At 32.3% G+C, this 12,945-nt stretch overlaps 1 protein-coding gene across 2 annotated transcripts in view; it reads right to left on the reverse strand.

Moving 5' to 3' along the window:
• Positions 1-4,918: 4,918 nt before the first annotated feature.
• Positions 4,919-12,945, reverse strand: part of Fstl5 (follistatin like 5) — a 776,424-nt gene continuing 768,397 nt past the window's right edge. For both annotated transcript variants that reach the window (XM_047567007.1, XM_047567006.1), the window contains exon 16: positions 4,919-5,875. In XM_047567007.1, the coding sequence (XP_047422963.1) occupies positions 5,173-5,875 (703 nt within the window). In that variant the 3' untranslated portion in view covers positions 4,919-5,172. The remainder of the gene's footprint in view (positions 5,876-12,945) is intronic.

The raw sequence follows: 12,945 nt of genomic DNA on the forward strand, positions 1-12,945 counted from the left end.
TTTTTTCACTTGAACTTTATAACTTTGAACAGGTTTATGAATTTAGGTGTGGGGTGATATTGCCCTGTTTCATGGAAATACAAAAAAAGAATTATATGCATGCAAAATGCACATTTTTCCAGTTGTGTTACTAATACATTCCTTTGATTCTGAGATGATGTTCATTTTTCTTCTTAAAGAAGTAAAACGTGAAGTTAGATACACTTCCCAAACATTAAAACAAAATATGTTTGGTATTTCAATGTGCTCTTTCTAGATTTCTGTGAAATTGTACTATAAACAAAATTTAACTATGAACTTGAACACAAATCCCAAAGCATTGAGAAATTTATCATTATTAAACATTTGTATAAAAGATCAAATGTTAAAACTTTTCTACTTCACCAACTGTAACTGTAAATTGCTATAAAATGGTTGTGCAATACCACTGAATACTATAGAGACACTTTCATTTTGCTGCTGAAATATTACAAAAACTGAGTGGTTTTCCATTTACTAATAGGACTATGCAATTTCATGAATGCGAACAAAATTAATATGCATATGATTAAGATTTAGTCTTCTGGAAAGATGAGAACTTTTACCATGACTTAAAACAGTAGGTGAGAATTCCTATAGCATAACTCTCAGAATATATTTCTACCAGGAGAGGTAAATGATATCATTCAGAATATAATTGAAAGGAAACTAAAAGTAGATTTTTAACAGGTATTTTCTTTGTTTTCCTTACCCTTTACATTCAGGAACATTCTTATTGTAAACATGTGGACAAACAGCATTAGATATGGCCCCTTAGAAATGCAAATCAAAACTATACTGAGATTACATCTCATTCCAGTTAGAATATCAATCATCAAGAACACAAATAACAATAAATGGTGGCCAGGATGAAGGAAAAAGAACTCTTACACACTTTTGGTTGAAATGTAAATTAGTACAGCCACTATAGAAATCAGTCTAGAGGTCCTTCAAAAAGTTAAAAATGGAATACCATATGATCCAGCTATAACACTTCAGAGTTAAAAACAACATAGAGATACATGGATTCCCTTTTTTTTTTTTTTAGCAGCACAATTCACAATAGCCAAGTTATGGAACCAGCCTAGGTATCTGTCAAAGGATAAAGAAAATATGGTCTTATATCCACAATGGAGTTTTCAGCCATAAAGAAGAATGAATTTATTTACGTCATTTGCAGGACAATGGATGAAACTGGAGAGCATCACCACATTAAAACAAAATAAGCCAGACTCAAAAAGATAAGTGTCTTAAATTTTCACTCATGTGGAAGCAATAGAGAATAAAGAGGGAAAAAAGGGGGATTTCATGAAAGTAGAAAACATTAAAATAGACGAAAGAGACCAAGGAGAGGAAGGAGAGAAGGGAAAGGGTGGAGGGTTAACTGGGGAATTAGATGGACCAAATTATGTTATGTCTATGTACAAATATGCCATGGTGAAACCCACTATTCTGTGTAATTAATATGCACCAAAAATTTTTTTAAAATAACTAAGAAATGACCCCTTAAGAGTTCTTAAGATTGTAACTGGATTTTGTCTTTTTTTAGAGCTATACTGATTTCCATGAGTAGCAAAATTGTTCTCAAAATTTTTTTCACATCAGAAAATTACATGATAAGTTGTCAGATATGATTAAACATATTGTTTCACCCTGTAAAATCTTAACAAGCAAATGTAAAATTCAATTGAATTAATTTATTTCCTAAAAGAAAACTGTGAAGAACTTTTGAGTGGGAGGCTGAAAGGTGGTAAGGTTCTAAATTGCAATTTTTTAAGTATTTAAACTTAAATTATATATATATATATATATATAATTAAACAAATGGAGGACTGACTCCTGAAAATTACACTGATATGCTATGCATGATGCAACTTTCTGAGAATAAGTCTATTTTTCTATATTTTAATTTAATTTACCTTTTACTTTACTCTTCATTCTCTTTTGAATCTGGTTCTCCTTCATGGATTTCTTACTTCTGTCAAAGATGGCCTTTAGACACCTGTCATTTTCATTTCTTTGTGTGATCCATATTTGTTTAATTGTCAGTTCAGGGATGATTCTTTAACAGGTCTTATTTTAATATGTACTTTCAATTTAATTATCATGTAATAAACACCATAAACGTATTTTTTGCCAAAGCTACCTAACTGATAAATTTTCATCTGAATTTCCCTTTGCCTCGTTTAAACTTTAGAAACTGATAAAATTTTAAAATGTTTCCATTACTAATTTTTTTTCAGTTATTCTTAGGTCTCCGATTAAATTCCAATTCTTTAAACTGGTTTCAATCTTTATCTCTCTCCCTCTGGAACCTGGTCATAACCTACTTTATACTTTTAGTTACATCACTTCTTTCCAACAGTCTGTATTTTCTCCAGTTTTTCTCAGTGACCGTCCTGTGTCCTATTCCCATTTTCCAGCTCACACTTTTACTTACTTCTTGTCCTTCATTGCTATCACTTCATGCTATTTCTTCTGCCTGTTAAAAAATCTATTCCTCCATATTACGGCCTCCTTTTAAAGCAAGCTACTTATCACTTTACACTAGTTTTTCTTCACTTTCACTTTTCACACATAGTTATGCTGTTATTTACAAGATGATTATTTGCCACACTTTTTAAATTTTATTTTTTAATTTGTTCCAATTAGTTATCAAGATGTACATGGAAAATGCTGATATCCTACATGATAACCTTCATTTTTTTAAAAGAAATGAGTATGTGCTTCAGAAATAAATATTTGTAATAAATATTGCATCTGCATCCTTCAGGTTCACAGGTAAGTATTTTAACATTACAATGTTTTTTAAAAAGTGGCTCACACTGGGGATTTGGTTCTGTGGTAGAACACTTGCCTAGCATATGTGAGGCCCTGGGTTCCATCCCCAGCACTGCCAAAGGAAAGGTTCAATATTTGTGTGGTTTTTATGTAAGGAAGTGGACAGAAAAGCATGTGATTTCAATATTCCTTTGACATTCCATTCTGATATTATTCCTTTAATATACCAGAGATGCTAAAGAAACTGACATCATAGAATACATGCTTTTCTGTAAACATTGAATAATGAAAGGGTACAGCAATTTAGACTTTTTAAAAAGTAAGACAAATTAAATATCATTCCTCTAGCAGATCTTACTTTAATTTCTCTCTAACGCTACCCTATCATAAAAAATGCAGAGGACCAGGTTTTGTTCACAGCATTGAGAGGAATTTTAACACAATGGTATGCACAGTAAATCATTCACTGAACACACAAGGGTTAAAATGTAAGAGGTTTATTCTCCTTTTATCAAGCAATGACTACAGACAGAGCATCCACGTGGTGTAAACTACCAAAGAAAGATGTATGGGACAGACTTACATTAAATCATTAAGTCACAGACAATTTATATGGTTCATGTGCACAGGGGAGAAAACTGCTAAAAGTAAAGCAGATTCAATAAGTAGAAACATAAGCTGAGTTTTGTTGCTTATTAAATCTACCTCCCATAATGTTTCCTTAAGCTAAGAAGAAATCTACTGTTTCACACAGCTCAGGATGCTATATACATATAAGATATTACACACTATAAAATTTCAGTTTTCTATGCAGTTTTACACAATTTAAACTTGAGTAAAATTTGTATTTAAAAAAGACCTTATTGAATTACCTTTAGTAAATGGAGGTCATTTCCACAGCCCAGGAGCATTTTTAGCAATATAATAAAAAAAAAGAAAAAAAAGTAAAAACGATCTCAAAACATGTAAGCTATTACTTCAAGCCTGGATAATTATCTGCTTATTTCAACAAACCAACTCTCAAGTGTTAATACACTTCTACTGACCTTCTCTTTTCCCCTTAAAAAAAAAAAAAGAAAGAAAGAAAGAAAGAAACTATAAGTTTTGCTTCTCCACAGTGTTTCAAATAAGAGGATTAGTTAGGTTTTCAACTACAGCACACAGTTAGTGAGAAGGTCGTTTTGGTATTATGTAGGAGTTGAACAGAAGTCATTTAGGGAAATTATTAGGAATGAAGTTCTTTGATGGGTTATATTTAAATAGCAAAAGCAATAGAGAAGTACATCTTTACTCACCACTGTGGGGCTATGCCATTATTCCTAACTCCTATTACTAATTCTCCTAAGCCACTAAAGTCTCATTAGTTCTCTTGTCAGGTGTTTTTTCTTGTTGTTATTAGTTTTTGTTTTTCCTCCTGTTAATTTCCATATATGTGGTTCACTCTAAGCAGACACAAAATAATGCTTATTTTTAGAAGTGAAATTTTCGGATTATGCAACACCAACACCAGGCTACATGAAAAGAATCAATCTTTCTAATAATGAGGAAAACATTTCTAAGCAGTTGAAATCCCAGACAAACTTGCATTAAAAATATAATGCACTCTAGTGACTGAAAGCAAAATGATCAGATAATACATTGCAAACATTTCTACCATAATTATTTTCCTCCCTTCCTCCCCATTTTCTACAGCATGCTGCAGATTATACAGTAAATGTCAAATAGAATTTGCCGCCTGTATACAACCTAAGGCCAACTTATGCCTTCAAATGATATTTCACTGAGGGTCAAACAAATGACTGAAGGCAGAATTTGGCATAAGAGCTATTAAATATTTTTAATGACAACAGATTTACAGCTGTGAGGGTGTTCAGTATGCAGCTTTTAGCCTTCCTTTTCCTTCTGTGACATTCCCTTCAAGGCACAAAAGATTATAAACAGTGGACGGGACAGAATATTCTGAATTAAGAATTTCAAGGTCCGACAAGACCTTTTATTTCTGGTTGAAGAGTACCAAAAGGACAGAGAGAAAATTAGATAAACTCCCCTCAAAAATGAAAAGATGCTTAAGTCATCTGAAATTCCCTGCAGCTTATTTTTTAAAGAATTTAAAATCTGATTTGTTTAAAACATAATTTCACATTAGATTTCTGTGATTGATGTAATTTCTCATTTAAATATTGTGTTAAATATTTCTCATCAACCAATATTATCGTGTATGTATTGGTTAAAAACAATCTATTTTATTTGGGCCAATCAAGTAAATTACGTTTAAATAGGATATAACGTTAAAAGTTAAGCTGTAATTTAAACAATGGATTAAGTGCAATGTACTGTAAAACTCTTTCTTCAATAATTATATAATAGGGCTCTTTAGGCATCTCCAACCCAAATGACTGTATTTCCTTTCTCAACTTCAGTGATCTCACAGTTTAACTTATTGAGTCGTCCATCTAGTATGAAGAGAGAGTCCTTGGAAGGTGTCATCAGGTACTGACCAAACAAGCCACTGTCCTGGATTTGCCTGTTCTTCCGGTTCCAAGGCCATTCTTCTGCCTTGAGTGGTTCCTTAAGGCTCTTAATCATCTTGACCTTTCCCGAAGAGAGTTCCACAAAGAGCACATCAGTTTGTCGACTTGAACTACCATAGATGTTGTACTGGTGGGCTTCGGTGAAGGATGGCTGAAACGCCAGATCAGATATGTGCAGATTTGTGTGAATATCAAAAGCCTCCTGAATTTCTCCTCTGATGGTGATGTACTGGACCCTCACAACACCTTTCACATCATTAACGCTGACAAGGTAGTGGCCATCTGGAGAGACATATGGAGTTCCTGTCACATCACTATTGAACCCAATGACTGAGTCAGTTACACCGTCCACCATGAGCTGTGGTGGGATTTCTCCAGTGCTGTCAGGTTTGCAGCCAATGAAGTAGTATCCTCCCAAGTGTGTGTATGCCAAAGACTGAGGAATACACCTGTAGTCCTTCAAATTAATTGTCTTGATGTATGACATGGTTTCGAGATCAATTTTTTGTAGTGCAGCTTCGTCTTTGTGAAGAATAAATCCAAACCTAAAAAGATGAAAACCAAAGTTAGACAGGAAGCTATAAAATGGTTACCAGAAGAAAATAGATTATGGAGAAGTGACATAGTCCATCACAAGGCCAGGCTTTGACTGTTGACTATGGTAGAAATTTGTGTCAATATCATGTTAGAATTGATCTTTAAAATATGTTGCTTCCTCTTTTCTCTGGGTTATTCTTGCTTTACATACAAATAATTATAATTCATGCTGTAGAAAGCAAAATAGTTACAAACAATATATATAGTTAATTGAAACAACAACAAATTTTGCTTTAAACCTAAAGGGGGAAATTAAACATTATTTTATATGTCTCTAAATTTGATATTGGATAAATCAGGTCAAATAACAGTAAACCCAAGAAGAATAAAAGGTTTGAAAATATGTGTTTGCATGGATGTGCGTGTGTATGTATATATATATATATATGTGTGTGTGTGTATATATATATATATGTATGTATGTTCATATTAGTTACTTCATTTATCTTTTAAAAAAATTTTTTTTTGTAGTGCAGGGAATCAAACTCATGTGCATGGTAGTTAAGACTTATTTCATTGCTTAGCTATGACTCCAAGTAATTTATTTTATGTTATCTCTTGACTACTAAATCTAAATAAATGACATTTCTCACATTTAGAGACTTATTCACATATTTATACTTTGAATTTATATCAAAGAACTATCTTAATAGATGTAATTTTTTGGTTTTGAATATTAGACTTCTACTTACTACATTTTAGGATCACTTTGGTTTCAGTTTTTATTATAAATTTTAAATACTAGTTTCATTTTCACTCTTGCCATGCTTACACTGTTATCATTTTTAGTGATACACCTGCATTGTAGTAGTTATCTTATATTGAACAATGAAGAACTTTGGAAATTTATAGTATTTTTCTACCAAAGCCAATTTAATTTTTTCCTCTTTAATTAGTTTATCGTTTTTCAGTCCTGAATATCAGCTGCAAATTATCAAAGGCCTGTGACAAATAGCCATGTATTTTGAAACTCAGAACAATAACACAAGAAGATTACCAGCAAAAATGATTTAAACAAGAAATGAAATGATGAGATAGTAACTATTAAGCTACATGACGTTCAAAATGGATATTGACCATTAGAATTGTGAAGGTGTATTTATTAATTTATTTAGAGTGTTAATATTGATTGGATTATTTCCTAAAAGTGCAAAAAGCTCATAAAAACAAGGGTCAGGGAAATAGTGTTACACTGATTCTGCTCATAGTGAAAAAATAAGTTGACTTTATTTTGAGTATCAGGATGAAACAAAACAATAAATTCTAGGGATAGTCAATTATTTTATTGTAACCTGTGTCATTTCTGTAGGCTAATTATCACATGAAGTTCATATGAAAAAACTCATTTCAACATATAAAACAAAGTATGTTGCCTCAAAATAAATATTCAACATATTTAAAAATAAGTTCATATATTTAATATTATAAAATACACTAAATACTCTCAAAAATCAGTCATGTCATTATTATGGATGACAACAAGAATATAAGCACAGAAACTTACTAAATTAGTGTAATTTTGTGTGATAAAAGTATAACCACTTCCATTTTTATTTTATTACATAGAGTTAGGAAACCATATTCCAGTTTCACCTGTATTTGAACATGTATGACAAGACTATATGTTCTTACCACAGTAAAAATTTCTCTATACAAAAGGAAAACTGCAATGTATCACTATTTCTTTAAAAAGCATTCATAAATATTTATTGAACATCCATGAAGTATAAGGCATTGGGAATATATTGAGAATTAACACAACTCTCCCTTTAATGAGTCTAAACATTTTTGAACGATTAAAAAAAAAATCAAAGAACTATCAGTAATTAATAATTATAGCATGTTGCTTCAAATTTTTAAAACTAGTAACTTAATTTTTTTGCATATTTGTAAAGGTAAACTTGGAAATAATATTCCTAGTGTATGTCTTAATAATATCCACCATTTTTTAGATTTCTTTTCTCTGTGTTTAATACAATGTGTTTGATTTATTTCATTAAACACAGCTCATAACATACCTATGTATTTTGGTACAGATTATGAGTATTAAGAAGCATTCATATTGTTTCTATATTAATTTGTCTTCTAAATATTCTCCTTAAAGCATTAATGTCTAGTGCAGAAGTATATTACAAATTTTAAATACTTTCTAAATACTATAAAGGAAAGAACCCTTAACCTAGCAACTGAATCCCATGTTTTTGTTTCTTAGCACCAAAAATATAAAATCATAAATGTCAGTGTCCATTCTTAGACTTGTCTTAACAAGTAATTATCTCCAGTTTTTGTAAAAGAAAAAAATGATGCTTTTCCATTAATGGATAATTATCAAGGATATGTAGGTGTATAGATGTATTGATATTAGTTATGAAATTATTAGTTATGATGGAAGACATAATTCTTTTTTCTGATATAAATTGTACATGAGCTCAGAGGAAAAGCAGTAATAGGCTCATTTAATAAAAGCAATAAGCCAATCAAGTTTTGGCATTTCAACTCTCCTTGTAACCTTGAGTACTCTTGTCCCTTTGGGCAATGAATTTTGAATGCTAATGAGAAAGAATGAGAAAAGCTCACTATACTCCTGAACTATTTTAACTTTGATAGAAAAGAAAGTGTGTAAGTTTTCTGTAATACAATCCAGCGTCTTTTGCAGTTAATTAAAATTTTAAAAAATGGTCCAGTTAAAAATGCAGAAGCTCTATGTGGGGTGATAAAATTGCATCTATTTTGACATCCACACACTCTGTTCCTTTAGGATTAGAGAGAGCTACATAAGCAGATGCATGAGAATGTCTTCAATTTTTCACCACTGATTTATTGGTTTGGAAGTGTGTCTCTAATTCAAAATTTCCCCCTAGTCCAGATTGATATTCAGAAGTCTCCCACTGTTCATTAGACTGTGATTAATATTTACGAGGCTCTCAACTTTCATGCCTGCTTAATATAATAAAATTCTGCACAGTACTAGGCCTAACATAGTTTGTCTAATATTTATCAGAATGTGTATGAGAAGTTGCATGCTGAGAAATGAGAGAGTTAAAACTTACCCTCAAAAACCACTTCTTTTAACTAAAAAATGATTGCCACTGGAAAAGTGTGTTTTCTCAGCAAGGCATTGTGTGGATCTGTCAGTCTTGGTGCAGTAATTTTTTATTTTCCAATATTTTTCTGAATGTCTACTCAATATACTTCATTATAAAGTTTATAAGAAGATCGAATTTTAATTACTGTTTGTATGCTTCAAAGTGTGCTCTTGAAACAAGTCATATGCAGAGTACTCCTGTTTTGGACCAAGTAAGAACTTTTTATTCCAGGCTGACTTTGTTTCATGATCTAGTTTTTCAGGGCAGTAGACAATATGTAAATATGACCTTATGTGAAGTCCTTGACTTACAAAGGCTTCAATTTACTCATCAGCAGGAAGAGGATAAAAGTAATACCTTGCTTTGAGTATAAGAGTAAATGCCTATATATCACCAAACAGAAAATTGCCAGTTCTTTATATCTTAAAAAGTATTATTTTCCCGTTATGTATACCATAAAATATTTTATTTGGGACAACAAAATATTATAAACCATGGATAGGAAAAAAAAGCAAACTTATTATCAACTTTTCTACATAGCTAGTATTTCCATATGTTAAAAATAAACATACAGCATTACCAAAGAGTGATGCTATGTTTTGGATGTCATTTGTTTCCCAAGAGTTCATATGTAAGAGGAATTTTAGTCCTTAGTTTGACAGTATACTGGTGGTGTAGAATTTTAAGAGCCAGAGCCTAATGGAAGGTCATTGGAGGTATGCTATCATAAGGAATTGTGGGACCCCTGTATTTCTGGCTTCCTGTTTAGACATGTGATTTCTTCCTCCCAAAGACATTCCTGTCATTGTGGTGTTATATACTATTAGGCCCTTACCAGAGGTCAAGCCAATGTGACCACCAGATCTTGGACTTCCAGCCTCCAAATCTGTAGGCTAAACAAATCTCTTTTAAAAATAAAGTTATCTGTTTTGGCATTTTTTATAGCAACAAAAAGTTGGTGAATGTTCATGACTAATTTTCCATTCACAAATATTAAAGAGATCATATTAATAAAAATTCATATTTTTATTCTTGTTCTTGTTTTTATCCACAGAATCTGTGTCCAGTTCACAACTTATCCAACTGCTAAATCTCTAACACTGTTAAGATTAAAGAGTCTAGCTCATTCTACCTCTTTTTCTCATTTGAGACTGGGTCTTGCTATAATGTTTAAGCTGCTCTATAATTGCTAGGCTCTGGGCATTCTCTGCTTCAGCCTCCCAAGTATCTGGTACTATAGATGCTTATTACCATTCCTGGCTCTCACTCTACTCTGATAAAGGCTTTGCCTCAGTATTTGCTGAGGATATGGTACAGTGGGCCATGATGTACTGGGTGAACCTGAGCTTGGCACAGACGATGGGACTTGAAATAGATACTTGGCTCACTCAATATTTTTTTTTTTCCTCAAAATCGCAGAAAATCCAATGGCTAACTTTAGGATCTAGTAATTTAAGGTCCTGGAGAGTTGTTATTAGTATTTATGTCATGACAATTGAGAAGCCTTGCAAAGGAAGCCTTTTGGCACAGAATAGAAAACAATATATATTTAGAGAGAAGCATGGTTGGTTGAAACACTATGAAACTTGATAGGAATAAGTGGTTCAAGTTCTGTAAATGACATAAGGAAAGACTTACTCATCTCTTGAAACTCTAGTAATGAATGGGTTTCCCATTGTCCCTCCCACAGACAGCTCTTGAATGGATCTGTTCACACAAAGCCTCACAAGACTGTTTTTTCAGTCACAGACACCCCACAGCATCTGCCATGTTATTTCATTGCTATTCTATTTGCCAATTCCTTATATAAATTGCTACTGAAGGAATCTCATGATTGCAATTAATGTTCCACATAAATTTTCTAAGGTCAATGCCAAGAGTAATATTCTTATATGATCCCAGATACCCCAAAGATTGCAGTGAAAAATTCCTGTGAATTTGTAGATTAATAATTTTTTTTTTCTCCTGAGTCTTACTCAGCACTGCTTATTCCCAGAGTCCTCAGAATTTCTCATTGAAACAGTTCTCCATGAGATTCAATTCCCATACCAGAAGCTGGGAAGGACCAGATATATACTCAGTTCTCTCATGGTATCCTTCTTCAAACACCATCATCTGCACCAGTCCAGATTTCAATTACAGTCCTTCCATATATATCAACAAATGAAAATGTAAAGTAGTGAGAGGAAGTTGGGTATATTTGAGCATTAGGTTATCCAGACACTACCCTGTCAAAAAAATCAACAGTGCTATAATCCACACATAAAACAATAGCATTTCTCCAAGATTTTCTGATGCCCATTATTAAAAACATATTCTTTCAAATAAAATTCCAGAATTCATGAATTTGGTCCCAGGAATTAATTGTATGGATATTTTACATATAAAATCTACCTCTAAAACATGATTAAGTGGTGATTACTTCATAAGTAAGAGTAGGCAGAATTATTTCCCTGTTTTTCTAATCAGATTATAAATATTTTTTCCAGTTGGGAGACAAGAAATGCCAAACAGGATGCTAAAACAACCCCTCCCCACATAATTAATATGTAAACCTATACACACACTATGCCTCTGAAATGACAGCTACCATTCTGTAACAATTGACAGTTTTCATGGACACAAACCATAAATCTGACATGAACCGTCATTCACTAGTTTATGAATTCCTTTATATGTAGTTGTTTTCGATTATCCCACACTGACCCTTGTAAGAAAAGATTGAATTCTGTTCCTACTCAAGTACTAGGTGATTTAGTTTTTATCTAAACTTCACATAAATATCTCAGTAAAACACACCTCTTCATAAAGAGTGGTCATGTTTGTATTTGGAGAGGCCAAGCACAGAGAACTAGAATTGCCACATTTAGTAAAGATTTATAACTAGAACAAGGACGTTTTCCAAGTAATCTCAATGCTTAGCTGTGTTTGCAAAATGATGACACTTTCAAGTTTGCTGCTTTCAAAACATAGCCTAGAAAAGCTAAAATAAATAATATGATGCCTTTCTAGCTAACTTTTGTTGACATATTAGTGGAATTTTACTTTGAAGATTGTAGCTACATTATTTATTTTTCGACTTTCATTTCTAGAATTTTTTCTTAAAAAATTAGTAGAACATGTTTCTGAATACTAAATTTCCTATTTTATTTCTTCTCTTACATCCTATCATTCTAATATATAGCAAGACAGATTCTTCCAGGAAAAATCGAGATATAAAGGCATAACTTAATTATAGTACATTCAGAATATATAATAGCTGATCTCTAGCGCAACTAGGATACATGGAAAAATCAGATTTACTAAAAATTCTGTGCACACAGTATATACTGTAGCCTGTATTTCACATAAAGTCCTCTACCTGTTTGTGAATAGCTTAAGAACTCAGGATATAAAACTGACAACTAAACCTTAAGACAGCATTTTAAAAGACTGGTTGTTCTTCCTAACTTGGGTTTGTAAAAACAACATGAACATCTGGAAAGAGTATCCTCCTCAGTCTTACATATTTTTTTGATAGGTTGTGTTTTATTCAGGAATTGATAAATGGATGAATGGTGATATATAAGAAATGGAGTAAGTAGAAAGAGACCCAGTTTATTGAGTACAGAATGGGAAATAGAAAAAGAAGTAGGCAAATTCTAGTTAAAATGCACTACTTAATCAAAAAGTATTATCAAATGGAGGAAAAAGCACCTCTATGAGGAATCAGGTTTGACACAAATTGGGTTCTAGACCCTATGTGACCAAATCCACTGGGTGCATTACACTGTGTGAAATCTTCTGAAGGAAATGGAGAGAAAATAAATGTTCTCTATCCCCAATGTAAATTATAGTGAAGCAGCAGTGTGCTTACAATTGTAGGTTATAGCTTTCAAAGAAGGTCTTTGGGAACTTCTAGAAAGGTGGGAGAAGGAATAAAAGTTGCTATA

The sequence above is a fragment of the Sciurus carolinensis genome, chromosome 10 (assembly GCF_902686445.1).
Source record: "Sciurus carolinensis chromosome 10, mSciCar1.2, whole genome shotgun sequence".
In the NCBI taxonomy this organism is placed as follows: Eukaryota; Metazoa; Chordata; class Mammalia; order Rodentia; family Sciuridae; genus Sciurus; species Sciurus carolinensis.